Genomic DNA, 27417 nt, shown 5'->3' with positions numbered 1-27417 from the left:
GGTACCTCAGCTTTTGGGGTTTGATGCTGCTTCCTGCACAAACACAACCTAGCCACCAGCTTTCATCAGCCAGACACTATGGACTGACACTCAAGGGACCGAAACCCCAGCACTTCTTCCCTTGGCCTAGGAAAGCAGCACTTCCTGTCAGCCAGACTGGAAAACCAAACGAAGATGCTTTCTGGCCGGAAACTCTTTTCTTTCAAGGGTCAAAGCAGTTCAGGTTGGAGTTGGGTCCATGGTAGTTAACTTGATGGTCTCTGACTTCCAGACTTTGGCAGCTCTGCTGCTTCCGCTCTGTTACTGGAACTCTCTAGAAACTGAAAAACCCCAGCCAGTACCAGCCACCTCTCACACTGGACACGCATCAGAGGAGAACAAGAGCCACAGCTCTGAGCCGTCAATTCCTCCCAAGAACACTGCTTAGCAGAAGCTGTTGCCACAGTGACCCAGTGCAAGCCTCAAAGTTGCCTTCTATCAATCACTTAACCACTCTCAGGCTGAGATACAGGAACAAACAGGTCTGGCTACAGCTGCTCCTAGCTCTGCAGGCTCCAGGCAAAGATCTCTGCTTCTCTTTCAAGGCTCCACACAGGCCCAGAAGCTTTCAGAAGGCTCTTCCCTCAACTATCTTGGCCATTTCAGGGGCAAGAAGACACCACTACCAACAAGGATAAAATAAGTTTTTATTTATATTCTTATAGTAAAGGGGGAAGCCTTAACTTGCAAGACAATTCTTGGGCAGTATGTACAACATACTTTTTATTTCCATGGAATGGAATCAAATACCGACTGAGACTACAGAGTATACACTAGAAATCAGCAAACGCTGGCAACAGAGTGGGAAAAGACAAAGAAATGAAGCCTAAAGACATGAAACCCTTCACTGGGCTCTGTTGACCATAGCCAGAGCCAGGGCTGGATCACACAGTGGCGACAAGTTCCAAGACTGGAGGCAAGGAGGGAGGGAGGCTGTAGTGGGCTGTGGGTTTAGTACCAGGTAAGTCGCTCTTGGTATTTACATACAAAATAGTTGGCTCTATTTCTTAGAAATACACGCAGAAAGAAATGAAGATTTGATCATTACTTTATGAATCTGTCGCTTTACAGTATCGACATCATCAGAAATAGGGGCATTTCATTCAGATTCAAATTTCAGTAGCAGGAAATAAATATCAAAACATCATCACTGGCCCTTAATACAAAACCTCTACCCCTCCTACGACTCCCTCCCTCCCTGTCCCGCCCACACAAAACCACCCCTACCACTCCTGGTGGCCGTCTCACTGCTGCCATCTCCTATACATACCAGTGTCACGTGGCCTTCTGTAAGGCTGGCTCTGCAGGCTTAAACAACTGAAGCGTGAAACATGCCAAGGATTCTGCAAATCTGTCCCTGCTTTCCTTTTCACCACAAACTTCTTCAAGAATCTGGTCTTTCAACAGGAGCGATAAATAGCATTTCCAAAAACCAATCCTTACAGAGGAGAGGGGTAATTCTGATTACTCCAATCTGGTCATCTTGCCAAAGTAGAGCAGTTCGGAGTCACAAATTCCACCAAACAGAGGTGAGAGGACTGGGAGGGGCCTAGCGGGGCAGATGCCCTCCAGGCACACGCTCTGAAGGCAGGAGGAGTTGGGGGCGGGGGGCGCGGCAGGACACCATGTACTCAGAGGTCTGGCCGGCTGTCTGTCCTCCACAGAAAGAGCTGCCAAGTTAGGGTGTTTTGGTTTAAAATTTCTGGTGGGGACAGGAACCCCTGAAGGGAACACATTTAAAAATAGTGGACACAGGGAGGGGATGAGAGCTGTTGTCCAAGAGCTTCTATGCAAAAATAACAATTAATAAAGAGAGAGGGAACTAAAGAGTCTGTCAATGGTTTGCGAGTTCTAACGATGAACTGAGAGGATGAGGCGGTGGAGACGACAGTTTTTATTGCTGGCCTGCCCCGCATGGCTTAGCTGGCCTCCATCCGGAGTTTCTTCCTGCTCTGGGGCTCTTCAGGCTCGGACTCTGAGCTGGAGTCTGAACCCCCATCGAAGGCAGAGATGGTGCCGCCCTTGGCGTTGGTGTAGAGGCTGTTGTCTGAGGAGGGGTAGTTGGTCTGCAGTTGGGCACTTGACCTTGCCTTCTCCAGTGCACGGACTAAAAGGCAACCAAGGGAGCATGTTACCACCTTCTGGCGATCTGGAGAAACCAAATCTCAGACTCAGGGTCCAGCCTGTTCTTCCTAAGGGTTTGCTTGCTGGCCCCCAAGGCACAGGGTGGCTCAGAAATCATTCCCTTCTGGTGGCTGTTTCCCCGTTTCTTTTCCCAGCTGGACTTGGGGGCCCGGCACACATGGCCAGCCACTCTGCCATACCACCCTGAAGAGAAGGCTTGTGATGAGACACCGTCCTGCTATGGACCCAGCACAGAGACCAGAGCAAGAGTACCCTGTTGGATCGAGCAATGCAATGACAGAGGAGAACCTAGCCTGGCAATGCCAGGCTCCATGAAAGTGTGAAGGCCCAATGAGAGCGGGAAAGGATGACAAAATAGATTGGGTCAAAGGAAACTTTTGGCTTGGCTCTCATGAACAAAATCCACTTGGAATGACAAGCTGGACACTTGGAAGCAAGTCACCAATACACACAAAATACCTGGGCTTTTCAACAGACACCCCTACATGCAGGCTGTTTGGCCCATCATCCAACCCACTACCACCGCCCACTGCCCATCCCTTGGTTCAGCTCAGCTTGAGCCTGGAGGATCAACCCTTCATGTTATTTATTTTATGTGAGATGTTCTAACCCAGGTGGTTACTTGCATTTCCTTTTACTTGCATCTTCCATGAGGGAGGAAGAGAAGTGAATTCCCCAGGAACAAAGAACTTGATCAGCTCTCGCTTTCCCCTGTGGTTGTAGGAAAAGGCGGGTGTGAGCATTGGAGAAGAGCAGGGGCCTGGCCCATAGGCTGCCCTGATTGGACTACTATTGGCAATGGGGAGGGCTCACTGTCCCTGAACTCCTGGAGATGCTGGTACTTACATGGCACATTCTACTCCAAGGACCTCAAAGCTCTGTTCAGAAACCTGACACCAGGTATGACCCTTACTGTAGGCAGAGCACCTGAGCCCCAAGGAAGGGAGAGATCAGGCCAGAAAAGATACAAGCCTTTGGATGTTCAACTCCCTAGTTCCTCCATCTCCTCATTGGAGGTCTGGTCCTTCCTCAGGATGGCTCTAACACTCAACTTTGAAGGCCCGTGGAGCAGGGCTGAGGATGCTTCTGAGGCATGGTCCTCTGGCTCTGGCCGGGCACAGCAGGGCCAACTGCCCCATGAGCGTGGCTGCTCACCTTGCTGCTCCAGAAGAGCATTCTGCCGCTTGAGGTCATCAATGTCTTGCTGGTGCGTGTGGTTTTTCCTTCGCATATACTGGATATACTCTGTTGCCTTGTCTAAGATTTGGGCCCGGGATGCCTGTTGCAATATGAGAAGAAAACATGGGACAAAATAAAGACCAAGTCTGCGTAGCAGGAGAACCATGTCTTTCTCTGGCAACAGCATGAGGGAAAAGGGCTGAAAACAGGAGGATGAGCAAGACGGAAATGGCTGAGGAAAGAGTCCAGCTATGGCTGTTAACCCAAAGTGCCACGTGGTTCAAAGAACTCACCTACACAGGTCTCAGCTCTACCAGGAAGCCTGGACTCAGAGCCACACTTACTAAAACCACCAGCTAACCTGTGGACAGCTGGGCCTTACAGGCTGTCTGGCTCTGAACTTGTGTTCCTCTCATCTCCTCTGCATCCTTTTCTGACAGACTTGTTTGTTTGAGACAGGCTTTTAAGGCCACGTAGGCCTCCCAGCTGTTGGGATTATAGCCAAGAGCGACACTCTTGACCCTCTGGCTCTTCAGTTTAAAGTCTTCTGCTTGCCTACAACTGGACAGGCTGACCTTGAACTCACTACGTAGCTGAGTCTGTCACTCCTGCCTTTACCTTTTAAGTGCTGGGATAATTACTCCCAGTTTTATGTGGTGCTAGGGATTAAACACAGGGCTTTGCACATGCTAGACCCAGCTGGACTACATCAGATGTCAAAACACAATGAAAACTCAGGCCACATACACTCTGCTAGGCCTTGGCTACAGGCAGCCAGTTCAGAATGACAAGATCACGGACTGGCCTGAAATAAAGGTGGGGACATGTCTTTCCATCAAGGTCTTAAACTTCCCCAACCCCAGACTACTGGTAAGCAAGCTCAACTCAACAATGCTCCTACTGCCTTGTCTAAAGAGTGCATCATCAAAGCTGGAGGTGCTTGATGTCAACACAGGAAGCAATTGGGCCATCCCAGGAAATAGCCACACCTCTAGATTATGGTAGACAATTTGGGCCGGGCACAACAGGGGAACAAGTAATAAATAAGTCAATAAAATGGGTAACAGGTTACTATTTACTGGGCCCCTACAATCATATTGTTTGGTAGATTCCCACCAAGCTGCATGTATGGCCAGAGTTAAGCCCAGCCTGTAAGATGGTACAAAGACAAGCTGAAGGCTGGCAGCACAGGTGCCCTGAGTGGAGCATTCATTCATTCCAGAGGCTGAGCATTAGGAAAACTTTGCACTCAAAAGGGTAGCTCAAAACAGTTCTACATTACACCCCAGGGCTCCAAAGCAACCAGAAAACAACACTGAGGGGAAGGCACAAACACACCAAACTCAAGCTGGTAAACCAAAAATTAACTCATACTAAATCCTACTGATCAACTGACAGACCTCAGGGTAGGCGAGGTGAGGCCTGAACTTTCAGTCATCGAAAACACTAAAATCCCCAGGCTTTCCTCCTCTTACAGCACCTTCAAGGTGATCTGCTCAAGAGGAAGTCACTCAAATTCAATCAATCATTTTTGTTTGGTAAGAGTTATGTGCAAGGCAGACACTGTGAGAAACAAAAGGTATTAGCCGTGGCGTCTTTGCCCATAAGCTATTTATTGTCTAGTGGACAAGCTAAGGATTATCTCCATGCAGACAAGCCACAGGCAGAGTGACTAGTGTGACCAAGACTACCAGATTATAAATGTCATTGAAAAGGCAGCTGGGGTGCCTGGCTAGGGTGACAACCCACTATGGCTAGACACCGCCTTAGTACGGCATAGGACTCCAAAACCCCACAGGTAGAGCTTGTGAGAAGAGGACACAGCAGCACAAGGACGTAAGGGGAGGTAAGATGGGTGTGCTCCTTTAGCTAAGTGGTCAGCCTGTGTATGAGGAAGGAGGTGACCCAGCAATGGACACTTCAGGGGCTCTATCTCCTCAAACAGGTCATAGTTGGCAAAATGAGGAGGGTGCACATAATTGGTAAGGACTAATTAAAATACCTTGCCTCTCTGACTGACAGTCAGTCACTGAAGCTGCTCAGCGGAGAATGGCAGGTTGCAGGGTAGGGATTCGGAAGACAAGAGTTGTATTACCTACCCATTTGTATTCGCAGATATTCGTGCCCATGGTTGCTCCTAACCAACTAGAAATTCTCTACCCTCTCTATCACTGATAAATCCCTATGAATACTTTAATTTTTCTTTTTGTCCTTAAGATTTATTTTTATGTACACTGGTGTTTTACCTGCATGTATGTCTGTAAAAGGATACCATATTCTCTGCAACTGGAGTAACAGACATTTGTGAGCTGCCATGTAGGTTCTGGGAATTGGACCCGGGTCCTCTAGAAGCGCAGCCAGTACTCTTAACCACCATTGTCCCAGCTCCTCCTTACGCATATTTAGGCTCATTCACTGAGCCTGATCTGCCCTGAAACTGTGATCTTCCTGACTCTGTCTTCCAAACGCTGGAATAATAAGTATGCCAATCTCTTTTTAACTTGCTTATTTTAAAGCTGTTTTTCTGACAGCTCCCAGAAGACAGCATTAATTCTTAACCACGTTGTGTGCATCTGGGACAAGGGGAGAAGGCAGAAACTGAAAATGAGAGCACTTGCAGACGGCCAGGGACAGCTGCTGAGCAGCAAACTGTGTAGGGCCATGTGCTCTAGTGTCTCTCAGATACTTACAACCAGAACCGTGAAAGCACCATCAAGAGAAAAGTGAGTGGTGAGCACAGCAAGCCAGAAAGGGTACACGGTTCTCTAGGTGATGGCAGTGTTCATACAGGCTGCTTTTCAGTGGAGACTGAATTATAAAGGCCCACAGCAGTGCTTTGGGATCAGGAGGTCCCTGAAGAAGATTGGCCTGTTTTTGTTTGTTTCTAACTAAAAAAAATTGTTTAAGACAGGGTCTTACTATGTAGCTCTGGTTGTCCTGGAATTTCCTCCCAGTGTTCAAGGCATCCCTAATGCTAAAGGCAACACAACCAACCCTTCCTCTAGCTCCTGCTAGCTAAAAGCAGAAGTGCCCTTGATCATGTGAGCAAGGTGCTCCTGGCCAATCAACAATTCCTGAAAATTATTCAGTTCACTTTATTTTGTCTTTTCCAGGATACTCAAAAAGTCTAAAAACTGCAACAAAATGTGAAATTTATATCCACCCAAGGGAGGAAAACAAAAGGCTCAAGTCAGAAAATGCTAGATTCCCCTGCGACCTACACATCTCATCTCTCCAAACCATACCACGACTACATAAGCAGCCACAACTGTATGGCGTGGGCCCCTCCCGGCTTTTAAGAGTTCACAGTACTCATACGATAAACATAAAGGTACTGGGATTTGTGGCATGGACTATGGAATGGCTCCAGGCTTTCAGTTTCTGTTTCTGTTTCTGAAAAGGCTCAGTTCACGAGTCCTCTGACCATGCAGAGCATGCTAAGTCAACATGCCCACAGACCAACCACTGCCTTAGTAGGCACCCAAATGATTTTTTTTCTGTTTAGTTTTTCATGTTTAAAGAGCACTGATTCCACCTTTGCGAGCAGAAACGGCTCTTCCGAATAGTGTGAACAGAGCTGCTGGACAAGACAGACTAGGGCTGAGGGACGAAAGAGGCAGCTATGCTATACATAAATAGCAGCAGAGTAGATGCTATGTAGCCTTGCCAGTTCTTGTTGCAAATCTAAAACACAGAAGCAAGAATAACCGGTACAGCAGAAACAGTTGCAGCTCACACCGAGTGCTAGCTGCTAGTACCAGGCACCCCACACACCCTAGGAAACTTATCCCATGTTAGTTAGCTTGAAGGCAATAGTCAGAATGTGAACCCAAGTCTTGAACACACTCATACTTTAGGAAGAGGCAGCTGTAGCAGTAATTTTTTCCCCAAGACAGGGTTTCCCTATAGCTTTGGAGCCTGTCCTGGTACCTAGCTCTTGTAGACCAGGCTGGCCTCAAACTCATAGAAATCTGCCTGCTTCTGCCTCACAAGTCCTGGGATTAAAGGCGTGCGCCACCACTGCCCTGCTGTAGCAGTCATTTTAAACGAGCAACAGAACCACAGAGACAGGAGTTCTCATGGCGAGGAAAAGTAAAGATGAGGACAGGACTCAGGAGAACCCCTGATTTGCCTGCAAGGACAGCAACGAAAAACTCAAAGAAGAGTCAAGGCCCGCCGGTGAGCCAGCTCCACACAGGCACAGGCCTGGGTTAAAAAGCAATGGCTGAAGACTAGTCTTTTTGGTTAAAAAGTAAAAAGCGAGAAACAAAATCAAACAGTAATAATAACGACCAACTTGTAACAGTAATAGCACCAAAGAACACCACACACGCACGACACCTCAGACTCCTAGCAAAGAAATGCTGGGTGAGGTAGAGCCTGAAGATGATGCAGCACGGTAGCAGGAAGGACTCTGCTGGACAGGGCAGGGCAGGGCAGGGGTGGAAGAGTCAGCTCCCATAGTGCTGGCCTTCACTGCCTCTTGACAACCCACAAGGTACAATGGAGAAGACTCCAGGTTTAGCAACAGGTGGCTGAAGAGAAAGATGGTCAATCCATCCTCCAGAGCTATATCCCTTCCTAGAAAACAGCTAGCAGAGGCAACCTACCCATGTTTCTTGGCAAAAATCTACATTTCACAAAAGGACTCAAAGCCTTCAAAAGCCGCTAATTCCAGTTACGATTTTTTGTGTGTGTGGTGGTGGGGAATTCAAGACAGGGTTTCCTCTGTGTAACAGCCCTAGCTGTTTTGGAACTAGCTCTTGTAGACCAGGGCTGGCCTCAAACTCACAGAGACCTGACTGCCTCTGCCTCCCGAGTGCTAAGATTAAAGGCGTGCGCCACCGCCCAACAGTCTCCATACAGGGTCGGTGAATGAACACTGAGTAGAACCTACTCGGTGGAAGAACAGACCCAACACCCAAAAGCTGTCTTCCTCTGGCACCCAGCCACAGCCCCCCAACATAAAGCTCAAAAGTCCCACATTCTAGTTCTCGGTCTGACCAGACTTACTTGTTTTTGTATAAAAAGCCAAACTGGTTTAGACAACAGCAGGGCACGGGAGGCAAGGCAGAGCACAGCAGCCCCAGACCAGCATCAGGAGCACCTCCGCCCCTCCCTGAGGAAGGATCTTAGGCCAATGGCTCCACTAGACCCTGTTCTTTTCCACATTCAGATGCTAGCTGGGCATGGTGGGCCATTACATCTGCTGTAATCCCAGTATTTGGGAGGTTGAAGGAGAATGGCGAGCTCAAGGCCAGCCTGGTTCACAAATAAGGCTTGCTTTGAAGAACTAAATGGGGGAGAGAGCAGGCAGATCTGGTATACATTTCTGTTGAGTAAGTCTTTCTCTAAATGAAAATTAGCAAATCTGCGTAAGAAATGTGGGTCTCCATTAAACTAGTTCACTCTAAAATGGAACTATCAGTGGTAGCACAGGCAGCTGAAGGTTGTGAAGTTCCCTAAGGGTTTCAAGCCTCTAGGCCCTTGGCAGGCGTGGCTGACTGCTAGGCAGATGCAGAAATGACAGATCCTGGAAGACTTTGGTTTAAGGGTCAAAATTGTTTTTCAAACCTCATGGGCTTCATTGTGCCACTGAGACCCTGTTAGAAGGTGTGGCACTTCCCCATGAAGAACAAGTACAACTCCTCGGTCCCTGAAGAGGAACTAGATCTAGTGACTAACATGTGGGAAAGTATTTACTTTCAAAGGTAATAAACAAAAATGTAAAAGTAATTACTAGTTTTTGCCTACTCAGTTAGTCATCCTCTAAGGGGAAAACAAAACAAAACCAAACCCAGTGATGGTGAAACTGAGACAGCCAAACTCTAGTGAAAGACTCCAAAACATAGGACGAAAGAACGAGATGAAAACAGGCGCCCTGGCAAGTGTTCTGGCAATACCCAGCAAGTCCGTGGCGCCAGCCTTCATCTGTATACAGACTGACCACACACATCATGCTGCTCATCACTACTTTAGTTATACAACTAAAAGTGTACAAAACCCAAACTGATAACAGAAATACTCCAAATGACTAACGGCAAGTGACATATCAAGGGGAAAAGCACGGTGTAAGCAAATACAGCAAGCTGTGTTACACTATCCATGGAAGTGCGCTTGCGAGACCAGGAGACCAGAGCAGAGAGTTCCCTGCTTGCTTCTTAGACTTTATCAATTCTATGCATGAGGGGTTGCAGGTTCTCACATAGCCCAAGATAGCCTCAAACCCACTAAATAGCTGAGGTGAGGCTGACCTTGAACTTCACCTCTCAAGTACTGTGATTACAGGTGAGCACCACCATACCTGGTTATACAATGCTGGGGATGGAACCCAGGGCTTCAAGCATGCTAGGCAAACCCTCTGCCAATGGAGTTACATCTACAGCCTCTGAGTTAAAAATTAAAATAATAGCTTTTGGTGGGGAGAGAAAAGGAGACAAGTCTGGCATTGACTTTAAGGTGCTAACCATTTTCTGTCACACTAAACTAGAGGGCAACAGCAGGGAGAGTTTACTGCATGCACTATTCTGTGTGATCCACATTAGCCACAAGGCTAACGAACACTTAAACTGCAGTGACCACAAATGTAGAACAGATATATCGTATTTCTAATTCTTAGTAAAATAAATAAACAGGAACCGGGCATGGAGACACACCTGTAACCCCAGCACTCTGAAGGTTGGAGGCAGGAGGATCAGAAGTTCAAGTCTACTCTCGATTACACAGCACAGTTTGAAGCCAGCTTGACTACTTGAGACCCTGTCTCAAAAACAAACAAACCAAAAACAAACAAAACTTTTCTCTCTAAAAGAGAAAAAAAGCAGTGCAGCCAAAAAATAGTGTTAAATTTTCAATAATTTTAAATACAGAAAGTATATGTTTTAGTTTGTTATCTTTACTTCTTAAATTTAAATTTTAACAATTAAAATATAACCTCCCCACTTCAACTTCTCCTCTTCCTGCCCTCCATCCTCTCCAATTCATGGCCTCTTTTTCCACAGATTTTGCTTTTCACGGCACAGCAGGAGTGCTGGGGTTACAGACATGAGGTAGATACTACCTATGGTTTAAATGGGACCTGGGGATCCAAACCTCAAGCTTGGCCTTCCACTTTACCCACTGGGCCCAGGCCCCCGACCTCACTCTTAGTTTCTAAGTAGTACCCTCTATAAAGTTTCAATGTATTTATATTAAACTCTATTCAGATATATTTGTGGTTCATATTAAATGTCTACCAGACAGTGATTGTCAAAGATCTTAGGAAAAAGGGAAGCTATAGCCATGTTAGAGAAACAGGCAGACCTGTTTTTCTTCCCATTTTTCTGGAGGTTTAGCAATTTTGTTCAAAGACAAAAAAAAAGTAATGTTAAAGGAGAGTTCTAGATCAATATCTCAACAAAGAATGTTAGTAAGTCCCCTGGTCTCCCTCAGGGAAAGCATCACCCAGGCTCTCCAGAGAATTAACTCTAGGCACATGGATCCCATTTGCCTTTGCAAGCTAAGCAGAGTTAGACCTGGTAAGTACTAAAACAGAGGAGAGCCTGTTGAGTTACTGGACTGAAAGGAACAAGAAGTGTTTAAGAGAGAGGCCTGGAGGTGGAGACTGGCAAGGGTGGAAGGCAGGCGGACATAATGCCTGCACACAGCCCTAGGGTCTGACATTAGCTGGAACCTGAGCCTAGAGTCTGACCTTGAGGAGGACTTCAGAAATCTTTGGACAGAGGAAGTAGACACACTCTTCCAGGACCCTATGAGGACTGCTAAGGGAAAAGAGGCAAGGCAACACCAAGTCCTTACCTGACTGGTCCATGAGAAGACCTTGAAGGCCAGACACAGAAACAGTTTATAAGAACTAAACAGAAGTCAGGTGGTGGTAGCACAGGCCTTTAATTCCAGCACTCGGGAGACAAAGACAGGTGGATCTCTGTGAGCAAGGCCAGGCTAGAAACCCTGCCTCAAAAAACAAAACAAAAAACCCCCACCACCACCAACAGGGAGTGAAGGAAGGAGGGAAGGAGGGAGGGAGGGAGGACAAACTAAACATAAGTTGTCACTTGCCCAAAGTGGGGTAATAAGTAATAAGGTAAAATGGACAGGGCTATGGTTTATATCCCATTTCAAAGACACTGCGCATCAACAGCCCAGAAGTGTAGCTATAAAGAGCTGTGTGCCCTCAGGGATCCACAGGAAAGAGGCATTTCCCAGATTCTATAATCAGGACAGACATAGAGCTCCCCCACTAGGCCTGAGACAGGCTCCCTGCCTTGGTGGTCCAAATGACAGTACAGCACAGACAACAGCCAGCAGAATCAGGCAAACACAGATATTGGTATGATGACAGTGGGATTGAGTATTTGCCAAGAACCATTATATTCCTTGCCACAATGAAGCTATTTGTCTTAAAACACACCTGCCTTGTTAAGGAAACCAGACTTTACTAGAAGAAACAGATCAGTTCTGTATTTTAGATACTATTGAGATGCCACACTCACACACACTCACACACACGAGAGCTAGCTAGATCCTCAAGAGTAGTGACTACCTACTTGGTGTCTATATTTCTACAGTACTCGTAGGGTCTCACAGGTACCCTACAGGAGAGGTGGGTGCTGTTATTTTCTTTGAAGGGCTGTGCTGACTCTCACCACAACCACGGGTTGAGAACTGTCATGTGCTGGATCTGTGACGGCACACAGCTCTCTGTGCTCTCACACCCACATCAAGACATTCTGAGCTGAGTGCAGACTAGGAAAATCAAGGTTCTTTTGCCCTTGTTTGAGACAGGTTCTCATGTAGCCCAGAGTGACCTCAAACTCCGCACATAGCCAAGGATGACCTTGCTCTCCTGATCCTCTCTCCTTAGCCTTCCAATCACTGTGATTATGGTCATGCAGTGCCACGCCTAGCAACACCCTGGGTCTAAGTGCTGTATGTGAGGTTATACTCTTGCCATCCATCTCTAAGGAGGAAATTCACAGCCTGATTGTCTGAGAGAACACTACAGACAATAAATAGGCATTTAAGAAGCAACTTTAAAATGTGAAAAACTCCTATAAATTGCTGCCCAGCTGCAAATGGCAATGTTCAGTGAAAGCCACCTTCTACTGCCATTGTCAACCATGACAAGTGGAGATGAGTGGCTGTAAACATTCTGAAAGGATATTGGGACTAATTTATGGGCTAGAGGATAGAATTTTACTCTCACATAAAGAGTAATGGGCTGTCTACAAGGTTTTGCCTCCAACTACCAAATCAACAGTAAGTCAGGGCCTGTGAACCATTGAGCAACATACTCCGTAGAACCCACCTTAATATAATTAACACAACTTCTATTCAAGAAAGTAACAGCTCCTATTAAAAAGGGATGACAGCTGACAGTACCTCATCCTGTCACTCTGGCTGACTGGCCCTAATCTCATTCCATCTTTCCCAGTGAGCTTCACCTACAATCAAAAAACTACAAGAAAAAAACCAAACACCTTAAAACAACAGAGTATGAAGGTTCACTCCCCAAGCCCAGGACAGAAGACAAATCTAAATAGACTACTGACTGGAATGATCTGGAACTGAGTGGAGAGATGTGAAGTCAGAAGAATCTACAGACACTAAGTGACCCTCAGTTGCATTTTGGTGTAACCCAGATAAACCACTTTGAGTATTTTCATAGTAACTCTTGTGTGACACATTGCTAAGACCAAGGCATCTATCTTAAGAAAGATCCCAAGAAATGACAAAATTTAAGTATTTAAGAGTTCCTTTGCTGTTTTATTCTTTCACAATATCACACACACACACAATGAACTTGGACCATATTTCCCCCACTACCCTCTCCATCTCTTCCATTGAATCCCTCTTCTTTCCAAATGTTCCCTGCTTACTTTTACGTTTGTGTGTGTGTGGGGGGTGTGTATGTGTGTGTGTACCCCTACTGCACTTAACTAAGGTTGCTAGCATGAGTAGGGGGAGATTTTGTTTGTCTGACATAGGTCATCACTAGCCTAACAGGCTTCAGAACTGTGACAATCTTCCCGACCTAGCCTTTAAGTGATGGGATTATAGGCGTGTACAACTCTACCAGGCTCATCCTCCAGCACTGTGGTAAGATGGAACTCGGCAGTCCCACTGTACTCCTTGTGGTACAGACTGCGGGCATGATATAAGCAAGCTCATCTCTGATAACAGCAGGAGCAGCACACAGTGATTGCCCAAGGATGTCAATGTTTCTTAGAAAGGCTGTGTTAAAAAAAAAAAAAAAAAAAAAAAGGAAGGCTGTGTTTGAGACAGGCTGGCCTAACTCAATATGTAGTTGACAAAGATCCTGAATTTCTGGTCCTCCTCCTCCGCTTCCATTTCCTAAGTACTGGGAATACAGGTATTCAATACCACCCCCAGCTTACTGGCCTTTTCTTTCTTTGAAAGAAAATTATTTTCTTGTGTGTATGTGCGTGCACACATGTGCTGGGGAGAGGAGGGGAGGAGAAGGGGAGAGAGAGATCGAGAACAATCCCTTGGAACTGGAGTTATAGGAAGTTGTGAGCCATTATGTGGGTGCTGGGAATCAAACCTAGGTCCCTGAAAGAGCATGTACTCTTAACTACTGAGTCATCTCTCTAGTTCCTTAATTTCTTCTCAGTAATATTCTTTTATAAAGGGCAAGAGGAACTAGGGACAAAGTCTCTCTCTATAGTCTAGGCAGACCCTGATCTCATAGTTATTCTCCTGTTTCAAACTCCCAAGTGCTAGTACAGAAGTAAGGGAAGATAGGCATTCTTTATGATGCTTATTTTGCCTCATACAGAAAAGAAGGAATAAACGTACATTGTAAGTTTCCTTTCTTGTCAGGCCTGATGATATACTCATGTCATTCCAATGCCTAAGAAGCTGAGGTAGGAAGATCACTATAGATTCTATGCCAACCAAGACTAGCGAGGGGATTACAAGCATCAGCTACAGTATGAGACCCTGCTGCAATAATAAACAAACAAATCAAGTGTTTTCCCTGTGCTAGACAGAGTGGCACATGCTCACAGTCTTAGTGACTGACTGAGGCACTGAATGAAGCAGAATTATGAGTTCTGGTCAAGCTACACAGCAAAATTCCACACCAAATTTGAAAAAGATCACTTTTTCTCCCCCATCTCTAGTTAGGTTAGGATCCAATTTAATCAATGTCAATTTTTCTTTACTTAAAAGGAAAAAAAGGCAGAAGCAGGCAGACTCAGTGAGTTCAAGGCCAGCCTGGTCTATATAGTGAGTTCTAGGGTCGCTGGGATATACAGGGAATAACTGTCTCAAAAATAACAAACAAAAATAAGTAAGAACAAAGTAAAATGTTGTGTATGTATATGTCTATAAGCAAACTCATTACTTTGTATATTTAAAGATATACATAGGACTGGAGAGATGGCTCAGTGGTTAAGAGCATTGTCTGCTCTTCCAAAGGCCCTGAGTTCAATTCCCGGCAACCACATAGTGGCTCACAATAATAAGGTCTGGTACCCTCTTCTGGCCTGCAGACATACAGACAGAATATTGTATACATAATAAATAAATATTTTTTTTTAAAAATATATATACATAAGGCCCGGTTTGGTGGAGTAAGCCTTTAGTCCCAGCACTTAGGAGGCAGAGGCAGGAAGATCTTTCTGAAATTCGAAGCCAGCCTGGTTTATATGGTAAGTTTTTTGACAGCTAGGACTACCTAATGAGACCCTATCTCACAAAACCAAAAACCTCAAACAAACAAAAAATCATACACAAATGAAACAAAACAAGATCAAAATAAACAAGTAAATCCCAACATCTGGGAGCCTGAAGCAGGAAGATTACTGTAAATGAGAGCCACAGAATGAAACTTTATCTCACCAAACCAAACAAACAAAATTTTTTTTTTTTTTTTTTTTTTAAAAAAAGGCTTGGACACACATCATATAATCCCAATGTTAACTATGGAGTCACCCGGAACATAACTGCTGACATCAAAGGAGACGTGGACCAAAGCTTTCCCTCAACGGTCTGAGCTGCGCTCTCTGAAACTCATACACAACAGCCATTGCTACTTACATAATGTCACAACTCTAACCACTGCAATTCAAATCAAGAATGAGTCAATTTCCTTTGGTTCCAATACCACATTTTAAGACGAAAATTGCACCATGTAGTGAGAAGTCAGTCTGAGACCAAAGAGGGTTGAGGAAGGGAAGGCCCCTGCACCTGTGGGACTGCTGGCAGACAGAAGAATGAAAAGTCATGCCCTTCACATTCAAGAGGCTTGGTTCAGCCAAAGTTAAGAGCAAACAGGAGAGGAATGACTCTGAAATAAGAACAGCAGCAAGTAAACTCACAGACAATCTGGTTCACTACTCCATTCATTTAGGCTGGGGGTGCTGAAGAGGTGGAGGCAGGAGATGAGGAATTCAAGGTCAGTCAGGCAGAGACACAGGAAACCCAGTCTCAACAAACCAGGAAACACACAAGTTACAGTTCAGGACCTGGTCCCATCCTCTCATCCAGTCTAGGCTCCTCAATTGGCCCCTGAATGATCCTCAGGCCCTGACTCAGGGCTACTAGGAGTCACCTTTCTCCTGCCTGTGGTGCCCAGAACCAGAGACGACAGCTCTGCCACATCCATGAAATCTGCTCAAAGGCCATCTTGCCAGCGAGATCTGTCTGTCCCAATTCAAGTTCACCATTCTTTCCACTTTAATTTCCTCCATAATGGAAATTAATTTTCTACACACACACACACACACACACACACACACACGCACATCCACGCACTAAGAACTTGATATGTATCCAAGCTGAACTCAAAAAGATTCAACTGCCCCTGACATTCCAAGTGCTGTGATTAACGGCATTTGCCACTGCCATGCCTAGCTGGTATGCAGATTTTTAGTGATTCCTTAATTTCTGTAATTTCCTTGCTAGAATAAAAGACTTGCCTTGTTATTCCTTGCTAAGAACAACGGCTGGTATGTATAGACCCTCAACAAATGTTTGCCGAATGGAGTGTGTGAAAGGGCCACAAATAGAGAACTCTTCCATTTGTAAGCTACCCAATCAAACCGTCAACTTCCTTGGAGAAAGGAGGAAATAGGATTTAGTGTAATAAAATCGTATAGTAGCGAGGTAAAGTAGGCTGGAAAAGGAAGAGATATAGTTGTGACCTACTCTTTCAGCGTGCCTGCTTGTTCTGAGTGCATGTTCCCAGGCTCACCTCTAGGAAGGTCATTTGGTATCGGGATGTAGGTGCTCCGGATGTAGGTGCTCGTGGCCCACCCATTGAGGAGCAGATCCTCAGTATCTCATTACATGTCACGCTTGGATCAAGGCAGTTCCTGCCCATGTAGCTCACTGACATGCTGTTAATGGACACCGTGGTATACTGAATAAGCACCAACAGGTCAGACATGAATAAGAGATAATCTTCTGCACAAAGGGCGCGTCTCTACAGTCATAAAGATTTCCTGTGGTGCTCAGTGTTATACTCAGGAATGTTGTTATTCCGGTAAGTACCTTGGTTTAAGGCCATTAAATCAAGTACATACTAAGTGGGCTTAACCCACAGCAAATTCTGGTTTTGTAATACAGTGTTCACATGGCCTATTCGTGTTTGCCCTTAAGCTTAGACTTATTCCATATTTCAACCACACAGAAGGCCACATCATAGACAAAATATAAAGCAGAGCTTTTTAACTTTTCTTAAACATGAAAACTTTAATCTTGGATAACCAAATAAATTCAGGACCCCTACCACAGAACTAAAGCAGTAAAGTCACTTAAAGTACATCTAAGAGTAAAGACTGCTTTTATTTATTAAAACAGTGTTTCTTAAGCCGAGTGTAGAAGCACATGCCTTTAATTCCAACAGCCATGAATCCTTAATTCAGGACAGTCTGGCTATACAGTGAGACTCAAACATACCAACCAAGAGCGTTTGTGGACACTTATATCCCTAACACTTGGGAGACAGATGCAGGAACATCATAAGTTCAAGGACATCCTTAGCTACATAGCCATTTCCAGGCTAGCCTAGGCTATGTGAGACCGTGTCTCAAGAAAATGAAAAGTTGTTTTTCTTTTTCAGTGTTTGGGATAACCCACAGGACCTTACATAAAGTAAGTAGGCACTCCACTGTTGAGTTCTCCCCGCTGCCCTTGACATTACATCAATAACCCTCAAACAAAACAAGTATTCTCCCCCAGTTTACCATTTAATACGGAAGTCTGCAGAGAGCAGCCGGCTACACAGTGTCAAAGGTGAACTCTCCATATTCTAACCCATAGGTTTCTGCACAAAGCTTTTGTTTTTGAAGATACAAACAGCTGTCTCCTGCCTCTTCAGGGAAAAGAGCCACTTCTAAAGGCCTCTAGGGAGGATGAAAATGATGTCTTTTTACTTCTTTCATATGAACATGTCTTTTAACTCTTATTCCACAGCTTGCATGCTCTTTACACATCAGGGCTGGAAGTCACCGGTGCTCAGGCAGGTTCACAGCCCTGCCTGAGAACGTTCATTTACACTAGGTAACAATGCTGAACAAGAAAAGTTCCCACAGAGGTTCAGGGAATCTTTAGTGATCACAAACTAATTACGGACCAAGTTATACACTACAGTATATAGTTATAATAATGTCATGAATGACTAATTTATTTGCCTAGCATGTACAAGGTCCTGGGTTCAATCCCAGCACAACCCAAGAAAAAAGTAATTAATGACACCTATCACCAACTTTGAAAGACTTTTAGGGATGTCTCTCACAAACAGTCTATTACAACTGACAGTACTTTTGCTAAAGATAATCAAGAACAACTGAAATGTGTGGGACTCTTCCAAAGAGTCAAAAAACAAGAGACCATGCCACCTGACTGTATTTCTTCACAGAAAGGAGGGATGTCCTGGTTAAGTTCCAAGCTACTGATGACAAATGGGCTTTGTCAGTAAACTTACCTTCTCTCCTTGGAGTGATGGGACCGAGTCCCGCAAACTGTGAAAGCTGTCTTTGATGTGGTCCCTACGTTTTCGTTCCAGTGCATTATGGTGAGCCCGTTTGTCAGCCTAGGGGAATGAAGAAAGAACATGTTAGGAATGCGACTCCTTTTACAGGTGGATATGGTAAAGCCTGGAAGTGTATGCAGTCAGCGCTGTCCCTGGCAAGTGGACTGGGAAAATTTGCAGAGTGAGGTGGACAGTTAGGAATCTCCAGAATTAGGCTCTGTTAAAGAGGGAGAAAGGGTGAGCAAGGCTTGCAACAGGAACATCCAAAGTAGCACGGTGGATCCAGCTCATGCACAAGTAAAACCAAAGTTATTCGAGGGAACAAAGTGTGACTCTCCTGCAAGTGTCCCCGACCTATGTGATGGAGCAGCTGCCAGCCTGTGGTTGCAATGTAACTAAAGAAAGCTCCAGTGAGCACCTTCATAAGGTATGGTTACTCTACCATGAGACTTGGGGTGGAGGGTGCTTCTGTCCACATAAACCCACCATCCCAAGGCTCTGCTCTGACACCTCCCTGCTAAAGGTCACCATTACACCCTCTCATCCAAGCCTTTGGAAACCCCGTTGCGTCGGAGGTTATTATGACACAGCTGACACGTGTACGAACTGCATTTGGGTTTCCTCTCACACAGGCTAAGTCAGAGAGGCGCTTCTTGGGTTAGCAGACCTCCTGACAGCTACATGCTCTTGGTAAATCCCCTCAGGCACCTGCAGGTCAAGCCCATCTGGCACTTTCCTAAATACCCTAACCAGTCTTTAGTCTTTCCTGCTTGGAACTATGAGCAGTCAGCTGGCGAGGCTCAGGAAGGGGGAGGAGCAGAGCAGAGTGCTAGGGAGCACAGCTGAGGAGTTTCATCTCCCTCTTCACAACCACACCTCTACTTCAGGAATTACAGAAATCCTCTCCTGAGCATCTACCCTGAATAAAGCAGGCTGTGCTGAGCTAGCCTAAAGAGCCTGTCTGTACATCAGAAAGTGACCTGGCTAGTAAGTCCAGACAGAGTGCCAGGAATTTTGAAAATGCAACAACATGCGTAAACTTGGTTTAACAATGCCACTTCCAATGAATCCTTGTACAAGAAAAGATGGGCAGATAGAAATTAGACAAGAGTCATGAGAAGAAAAGGAATGGAAATTTTTCTACTATCAAATTCTAGAAGTCTGTGACTCCCCCCAAAGGAAGTGCCTGGAGCCCCTGTGGACAGTGTTCCTGATTCCTCAGGGGTCTCACCTACAGTTCTGTTAAATCCACGTCCCCATCACAGGCACAGGCCTGAAGGTGGAGCACAAGCTGGGAGGATTTCTAAAATCACTCCTTCTTAAGCCTCAGTTCACTGTAAAGTCAAGTAGTTTCTCAACAAGTTAGACAGAATGATGAATCTGAAAAGACAAGTAAGCTTGGAAAACCAGGTAACTCGAGGACAGAGGTGTTATCTCTGCATTAGACAACACGAGGGCACGGTAACCCAGCTGCCCTCTAAGAGCGGTGTAAGTTAGCTTGAAGGAACTACAAATCAATGCCCAGGGAAACTGGCCTGCCACAATACTGGAGGACGCAAGAGATCTAGGACCAACATTTGGCATGCACTAGCCCTCTGATTGTTTGCCCTCTCATTTCCAGGATGGTCTGTTCACATGCAAACCAATCGCTCAGCTTTGGTCTTCAGCAGCAGCCCAAGATACGCCTGTCCACTAAGTCACCCTGACTCCTGGCCTTCCTTCCAGCTTACGAGCTGTGCACAGAAGCAGCGACACCAGTTACCCATAATGCCTCTTGATACAAATAAAATCCTAATTGTCTGTTTCTTTCTGGGAGAACCCTGAAAATCTCAAGTAGTTAGAACTAAGCTGCACTTGGTTTCCTGTGGGCCTGCGCAGTAAGCAAGGAGCTAAGTTTAACCTAACACCACCATCACCCCAAGATGTACCACCCCTCCCATTTGCCCAGCACTGAAAGGATTCAGATGGACAACAAGTCTTTTGGTTGGAGGACTGTAGTGAACTTGGCTGTAGACCATGAGTAGAAATCTCGGCTTCTCATCTGGGGAGTCAGCCAAGTTAGAAGTTGGCTCAGCTAGGAAAGGCGGCAGGCCACTGCCTGGTAGAAAGCCTAGGCTGGGGACTGTTGTTCTCCAAGCAGTGGATGGAATTTCTGTGGTAGTTCCAGACCCAATTTAACTAGCAGAACGGTGGAATCTTAGACCAATCCCTCATGCCATGTCTACCCCTCAGCTGTTATGCCTGAACAGAGACAGCAGCAAGGATGTATTTGTTTTTCCTCATTTGCAAGCACAGTGAAAACCATGCGGAACTCACATGCCTAATTCCAGGCAACTCTGAGTTAAGTGGCATTTCTGGTGCTTACAGAGCATAGGAAAACTTGACACACCTTCACACAAGGCTGAGAGTTCTCTCTGGAAAGTATTTCTAAGCTGCAGATGAAGATGATACCCCCTAGCCTTGCATGATGGACCAAGACCAGTGGGCAGCTAAGACTGCCGTGTTAGCCATCTTCTCTTGTGATAGCTCTTTCCCAAAAGGCCAAGACTTCAGTACTGAGAAAGAAAAACAGGTGACAACTCTCAGCTAAGGTGCTGGAGATCTTCCCATGAACTGTCTTTTTAAAGCAGCATAGCAATTAGAATAGTAGAACTACGCAACTCAGACGAGTGCACTTTCTCACCGGTACCGAGAAGTGCCTGGTCATGCAAACACTGGGACCAGCAGCACACCTTGTGGAATAAGGAGATGACAGAGGTCTTCTTGGGCTATGCCACAGGTTCTTAAACGACTCCTCTAGGAGCAGGAGCAGAGGCTGGCCACTGCCTGCTCTTCAACATAGGAGCTGCGGTATCTGTCAGAAAGCCCTTTATCAGGATGCCCCAGACTAATGGAAGTACTAGGGTCTCTGTGATACCAGAGGTACCCACTGGTCCTCATCAGGAACTACGGCATCAAACACCGTCTGGTTTTGAGGTCTATGCCAAGGTTTCTACTTAGTCTCAGTTTTAGTTGCACCAAACTTTTCCATGCTGGCAGACAGAAACAAAATCTTCACTTATAATTTGTCCATCTCTCACACTAACAAGCATATGGATCTGAGCGCTGCTCAATGTGGAAAGCAAGCATTTTCTTAATTGCTAAACTGGCAGGACATAGGAGTTACGGAAACCAGTTCAGAATTGAGGAAGTCTCTCAAGAGTTTTTCCTTTCAACTTAGTGCACAGAGAATGCATCTTCATTCACGGCATCTCACTAGTCAACAAACTTATTTTCTGCAAGACCTAGCGTGGGGAAGAGAACTGTCTTCCTGTAAAAGGATGCAGAAGACCCCCCCCCCCCGCCCAACGACATTTCTTGCAAGCTGCCTGATAACCTAACTTCCACATAGAGGGAATCTCCTCAATGCCAATGTAGAAAACCCTCCAGGCAGAAGAAATCTGTCATCCTTAGTGGACATTTAGTCTATTTAGTTTAAGAAATGGAAAGGCTGCACTTTAGGAGTTACTTATGAGTATCCAGTTAGTCTTACTTAAACACTAAGAACACTGGAAAATACAAAGGCTCCAAATTCTCATACAGTGTATTTACTACTTAAGATTGACAAGAAGAATTGGCTCAAATACAACAATATCTGAGCAACTTAAAAGTGTTCATTTTAACCAACACAAAAATCGCAACATGAAACAACTGGCAACGGAGATGAGCCGACCTTCCTAGTCTCCTGCAGGCAGGCAGCTACTGACTACAGTTCCTTCCCCAGCTCTTCGCCTGAAGCCCGTGCCGGTGTATACTTCTGTGATCTACAATAAATATACTTGTTTTTGAGGTTTCTCCCATCTTTTGGCGCCTAAAAGAATTTGGGAACACTACAACCCACACATGCCATTACACTAGCGATTTAAGAGAAAGGAGTTCTTGGTTAGGACATCCTAATCAAACATCAAACTGAAGTCGGGCTTGACAGAACACACCTGTAATCCCCACACTTGAGAGGCTGAGGCAAGAGAATCACTGCAGGTTGGCTACACAGCAACCCCATCATAACCCTCCTTGCCCCCAAATGAAGATCAAATAGGATTCTTTGATCAGCTCTTTTATCCTATCAGCCTAAAACAACACAACTCTTAGAAACTCAACACCATCTTTCCTTTTACAGGCACACACAGGAAGGAAGCCTACTGCTTCTGGCATCTGAGCAGAAACAAATATGCATCTTGCAGCACTCCAGCCAAGCAGCTGATCCCAGGTGAGGCATGCAAGCGTCCTCAACTCCAGCCTCCAAAGCGGGCAACTCCCTTCCTCCCAAGTACACTTCAATCTCTAAAGAGGCAAAGAGCTGAGAAGTTAAAAATACTTTAAACCAGAAAGGTCTAGAAGGGGAACAGTACAAACCTATTTTAAACCAGCTACAATCCTAGCTGCCTAGCATGGTAACTGCACACGTTGAATCCATCAGACGTGGAGGAAGGTCTCAGGGGTCTCGACCAACTCAGTAATCCTCCATTCACATACACTTTCACTCTTCCCAGAGAAATTTCCCAGACAGAAATAGAGCAAAAGGAACCTTTTGTATAAAATAACCACCACAGATCTTTAAAATACAACTTATTCCCTTAAAAAAAAAGTGCACCAGTTAGATTAGATTCTGCAACTGACAAATCCAGTAGTGTTCGGGGTTACTTCCTCTGAGAGCTCACTGCTCACTGGAGAGGCTGCTTCCGTGTGGGGCGGAATCAGTTTCACTTTCTGTTAGCCTCTTTCCTAGTAGGGAGCTGAGCGGCCTACACATCTCCTGAGGCTTGAGATACTGCAGTGATATTACAAACTATGGTCACCGTTTCACGTTAGGACCCACAGGACATTTTCCAAATAACTTGTCTGTGTGTGTCAGGGTTCTCACTCTGTAACTCAGCTCAAACTCACCAATCTTCCTGTCACAACATCCTGAGTGCTGGGATTACAGGTGTGAACCTGGGTTCCAAATAACTTTTAAAAAGTTCTTCTGCAGTCCTAAACCATTGTTCTGAGTCCACATGTTTTCTTTTCATCTCAGTATTTTTCCAAAGACAAAACTTAATAGTGTTCCCCATCTTAAAAACGTATTTATTATTTACACTAAATGTCAATAAGCAAATAGATATATTCACAAGGACAAGGGAAGGAACCATGTTTTCACCCCATTCGCGATAGCTGTTCAATACACTGTGTCTATAATATACCTGCTTTTTCTGCCCATGCTATCATGATAAACTTGTACCAGAGGAACCTCAAGCAAATATATCGAATTAAAACAATGGGTCTCAAAGTCCTTGGTTCAATCCCCAGCAACAACAAAAATTTCACTGTCTATGTCCCCCAAATGAAGGAAAAAAATCCTAAGCACCCTAACAAAAATAAAAAGTAAAAACATCTAGACAAAGCAAGATCAGCCTCACCAGAATGAAAGCATTTAGTAAATTAATTTACATCACCACCCAGGTGGACACTTTAAAAAGCGGAAGGCCTATAGTAACTCCTCATCATAAAATACCAAAAGTTATCTCTCACTGAGAAGCAAATCTAGTTCCAACTCAAGGATGGTTCTTCAGAACAAGCCTCGCCAACCCTCGACCTCTAACCTCATCAACCCTGGAGCAGATCTTCTAACTGGAGACTCAGAGGAAAAGAAACTGCCGTTTTTGTTCGTGTTCTGGTAGAATAGGCTCAAATGAAAACCATCAAGCACATACTATTAAGAGTAACGATACCCAGGCATGGTGGGGCACACATTTAATCCCAGCACTTGGGAAGCTGAGGTAGGTCGATCTCTGAGTCTGAGGCCATACTGAACTAAATACTGAAACTCACTCTCTCTCAGAACAGATAACAGTAGCTGAAAAACAAAACAAAGAAGAAACACAACTTTCAGTAGAAGTATGTGCAACACTTCAGAGAGAAAGCAAACGCCATCTTCAGTGAGAGCTCTCCTAAAAATCCTGAAGACCTCTGCCATCACTGCACTCACATCAATTGTTTCTTATAAATCACGGTTTTCTTACTGCTCAGGCAATCTGTACAGTGTCTGGCGCTCTAATGGAGAGCAGACACAACTGGAGAACCTGTTTTTACCCTGTGATTACTAAAGTCCTACAGCAGAGCTATCAAAGTGGCACCCTGCAAACTTGTTTTTTCAGTACTAGGGATGAACCCAGGGCCTCCTGAAAGTTAAGTGTCCTGCTGAGCTAAACTCCCTGGAAGAGAGAGACAAAGGTAGAAAGTTCTTCTTTGTTTGAGACAGAATCTCATTCTGTAGCCCAGGTTGGCCTAAAAACCAGGGCAACTCTTCTGCCAAAGTCTCCTACACACTGGGCTTACAGTACTGGATACAGCCCTGGACTTTTTTGTTTTTGCTGTTGTGTGTGGGTTTTTTTGTTTGTTTGTTTTTGTTTGGGGGGGTATGTTGGGGCTTGAACCTTTGATCTTCCTACCTCAGCATCCTGAGTAAGGAAGTTTACAGGTCTGGGCAACCAAGCCTAGTTTTGTTTTGTTTTTCGAGACAGAGTTTCACTGAAGTTTTGGAACCTATCCTGCAATTAGATCTTGTAGACCAGGCTGGCCTCGAACTCACAGAGATCCGCCTGCCTCTGCCTCCCGAGTGCTGGGATTAAAGGCGTCCACCACGTGGAAAATCCAGCAAATTCTTTACAAGCTCCAAAGAGCTGTTCCACAAATCATTTAAAAATCAAATAAGTAGGAGCTAAAGAGACAGTTTAGTAGGTAAAGGTGCTGGGGCCACACCTGATGATCCTAAGTTCAGCCCCCACGCCCACATGTTGAGTCCTCTGACCTTCACATGTGAGCCCTGGCATGCACAAGATCATAAACACACATTAAATAAATGAATGTAATTTTTAAAAATCAATTAAGTAGGCTGAGGTCATAGCTCCACACAGAGGGTTTGCCTGGCATACTGAGGGCCCTGAGTTCAACTCCCAGAACAGCCAAAAATTACATGCATACAAATATACCAGAAAAATAATAACTGTTTCTAGCATTTTACCATTTCTCTTCAAGTAGGAAGATCCTAGGAGTACAGCTCAATGGTAAAGGGTCTAACCCGAGCCCTGAAGTAACAATCAGAAGATCTGGCAATAAGGAGCCCATTCTCACATAGCAAGCACCAGAGCTAGGCAATGCTGACGTTTTAGAAGGGGGACATTCTTCAGTACCCCAGTCCTTATCGGCTCTCTCTGTCCTTGACTATCTCATTACAATTACACTGTGGCCCTCCCTCTACACCTTCCTTACCATTCCCAACTATCAAATACTACACCCGTGGTCTTTCTTCTCTGATTTGGATCTTCTCTCTCCCTCATCTCTACCCACTTACTGCTAAGTCTCAGACTCCAAAGACAAGAAAGAAACCGTGGTGTCAACCCAAATCCACAGAAACACCCATAGAAAACATTTAACATCAGGCTCCTAGGAAGTCACTGAGCGCTATACAGCAAAGCTGTCTCTTACAATGCCACTGTTCAACAATTTTTTTCCTTCTCAATGGAAAATCAGACCATAAGAAGCTGAAGCACTTTCAAGGTTTAACTTCTGGCTCCTCTCTATTTCCATTTTGTTGTTGTTGTTGTTACTGTTGAGGGACACCATTCTTTTCTAGATTTTAAGGGTCTGCGGCAGTCATATGACTTTGGCTAAAGGCGATTATTACTGTTCCAGCAACTTCACACAACTATGCAGATACTGACTGCTTGAAGCTTATTTGTTCCTAAATCAACCTGACCAGTTTGCTCTGAAATAACCCTAACCTTCGCTTCAGAATGCTCTTTCGTTTCTCACATGCCTGGGCTGCATCCCTCACTCAACACTCCTGAACAGCTCAGGGTGCTCACCCTACCTACTCACGAGCATCTACCACCTGAGAATCCGGAATCATAGGATTGGCAGCGCCCCCCACCTCCAACCACAGCTGACTCCACCTCACCTTAGCGGTTAAGAGGAGAGTTTACAAGAATATTAAAAAGTAAAGAGCGATCTCTTTTTCTCTCTGACTCCAAAAAAGGGCCAAAACTGAACGGAAATGAAAATGAAATGGAGAGTAGGAGACGTACCGCAGATTGAAACCTCGGTTGCTCTTCCTGGAATAAGAGAGAAAAAAAAATAGAAAATATAGAAGTTATTTTTACACTTTGCATTCAATAATAAGAAAGAAAATGCCGGCGGCGGAGGAAGCAGCGGGTGGGGAGGCAGCCTAACACCCCTCCCTCCCTCTTTTCCCTCCACTCTCTCCAGCGTGCTCCCGCAGCCTAGTGGGGGGTCCCAGGCGCCGCCCCTCCTTCTGGGATCCGAACCGGACAAGAGTGGTCCGGAGCACAGTGTCTGCTCTCCCCGAATCCCCCTCGAGCGTCAGAGCACTCCCAGTCCCCTCATCCCCAGGTCACGGGAGGAGGGGGATCGAGGACCCAAGAAGCAGGTCCTGAGCGCTGGTCTCCTTGCCCAGGATCCGGACGGATAATGGGATCCCCAGCCGGGTAGAGTGGAGAGGGAGGCCTCAGCACTCTCCTCCACGGGAGGAGGTGGGGGTCCCAGAGGCCGCGTGTCTGCTCCCACCTTCAGTCCCAGGAGGCCTCTCCGGACAGGACTGGAGGGGAGCGAGCCCGGAGCGCGACGCAGGCGGTCCCAGCCCCGGGGTACGGGGACGGAGGCGGCGGCGACCCGGCCCCCTCCCGCCGTCGCCCCACTGAGAGCCCCGGCCGCTGTCCCCGTCTGACAACCCAAACGGAAAGGAAGAAGCCCCGGGACTCACGTCGCTCTCCACCTCGATGTCATCGTTATCGCTCATTTCCTACGGCCCAGGGAGCGGCCACTGCAGCGGCGGCCGGGGAGGGGAGGGGTGGAGGGAAGGGGGAAGTCACCGACAACAACAAGCCGAGTGCCCCCACGCACACACTCACTCACTCACTCGCTCCCTCACTCACTCACTCACACACACTCACACACACACAACACGGGCGACAACCACCTCACTGCAGCACCGGATCAACGGCGGCACGCACGCC

The 27417-nt window shown here is 45.8% G+C and overlaps 1 protein-coding gene across 5 annotated transcripts; it reads right to left on the bottom strand.

Annotated features, from left to right (window-relative positions):
* Positions 1-677: 677 nt before the first annotated feature.
* On the bottom strand, positions 678-27417 carry Max (MYC associated factor X). 5 transcript variants are annotated; one of them, XR_009057855.1, is made up of 6 exons: positions 27165-27417; positions 26470-26496; positions 18317-18424; positions 3340-3463; positions 2795-2895; positions 2007-2146 (listed from the first exon to the last, which is right to left on the bottom strand). XR_009057855.1 is itself a non-coding variant. In XM_057783255.1 (5 exons), the coding sequence occupies exons 1-5, from the start codon at positions 27198-27200 to the stop codon at positions 1959-1961; spliced, it is 483 nt and encodes a 160-aa protein (XP_057639238.1). In that variant the 5' UTR covers positions 27201-27417; the 3' UTR covers positions 678-1958. The 5 variants fall into 5 exon arrangements, 2 of the variants coding, with proteins under 2 accessions (XP_057639238.1, XP_057639239.1); XR_009057857.1 differs by having other exon boundaries at positions 2009-2146; positions 2807-2895; XR_009057856.1 differs by having other exon boundaries at positions 2096-2146; positions 2811-2895.

The sequence above is a fragment of the Chionomys nivalis genome, chromosome 10, assembly GCF_950005125.1.
Source record: "Chionomys nivalis chromosome 10, mChiNiv1.1, whole genome shotgun sequence".
Taxonomy (NCBI): domain Eukaryota; kingdom Metazoa; phylum Chordata; class Mammalia; order Rodentia; family Cricetidae; genus Chionomys; species Chionomys nivalis.
This window is presented reverse-complemented; position numbering and strand designations above follow the sequence as displayed.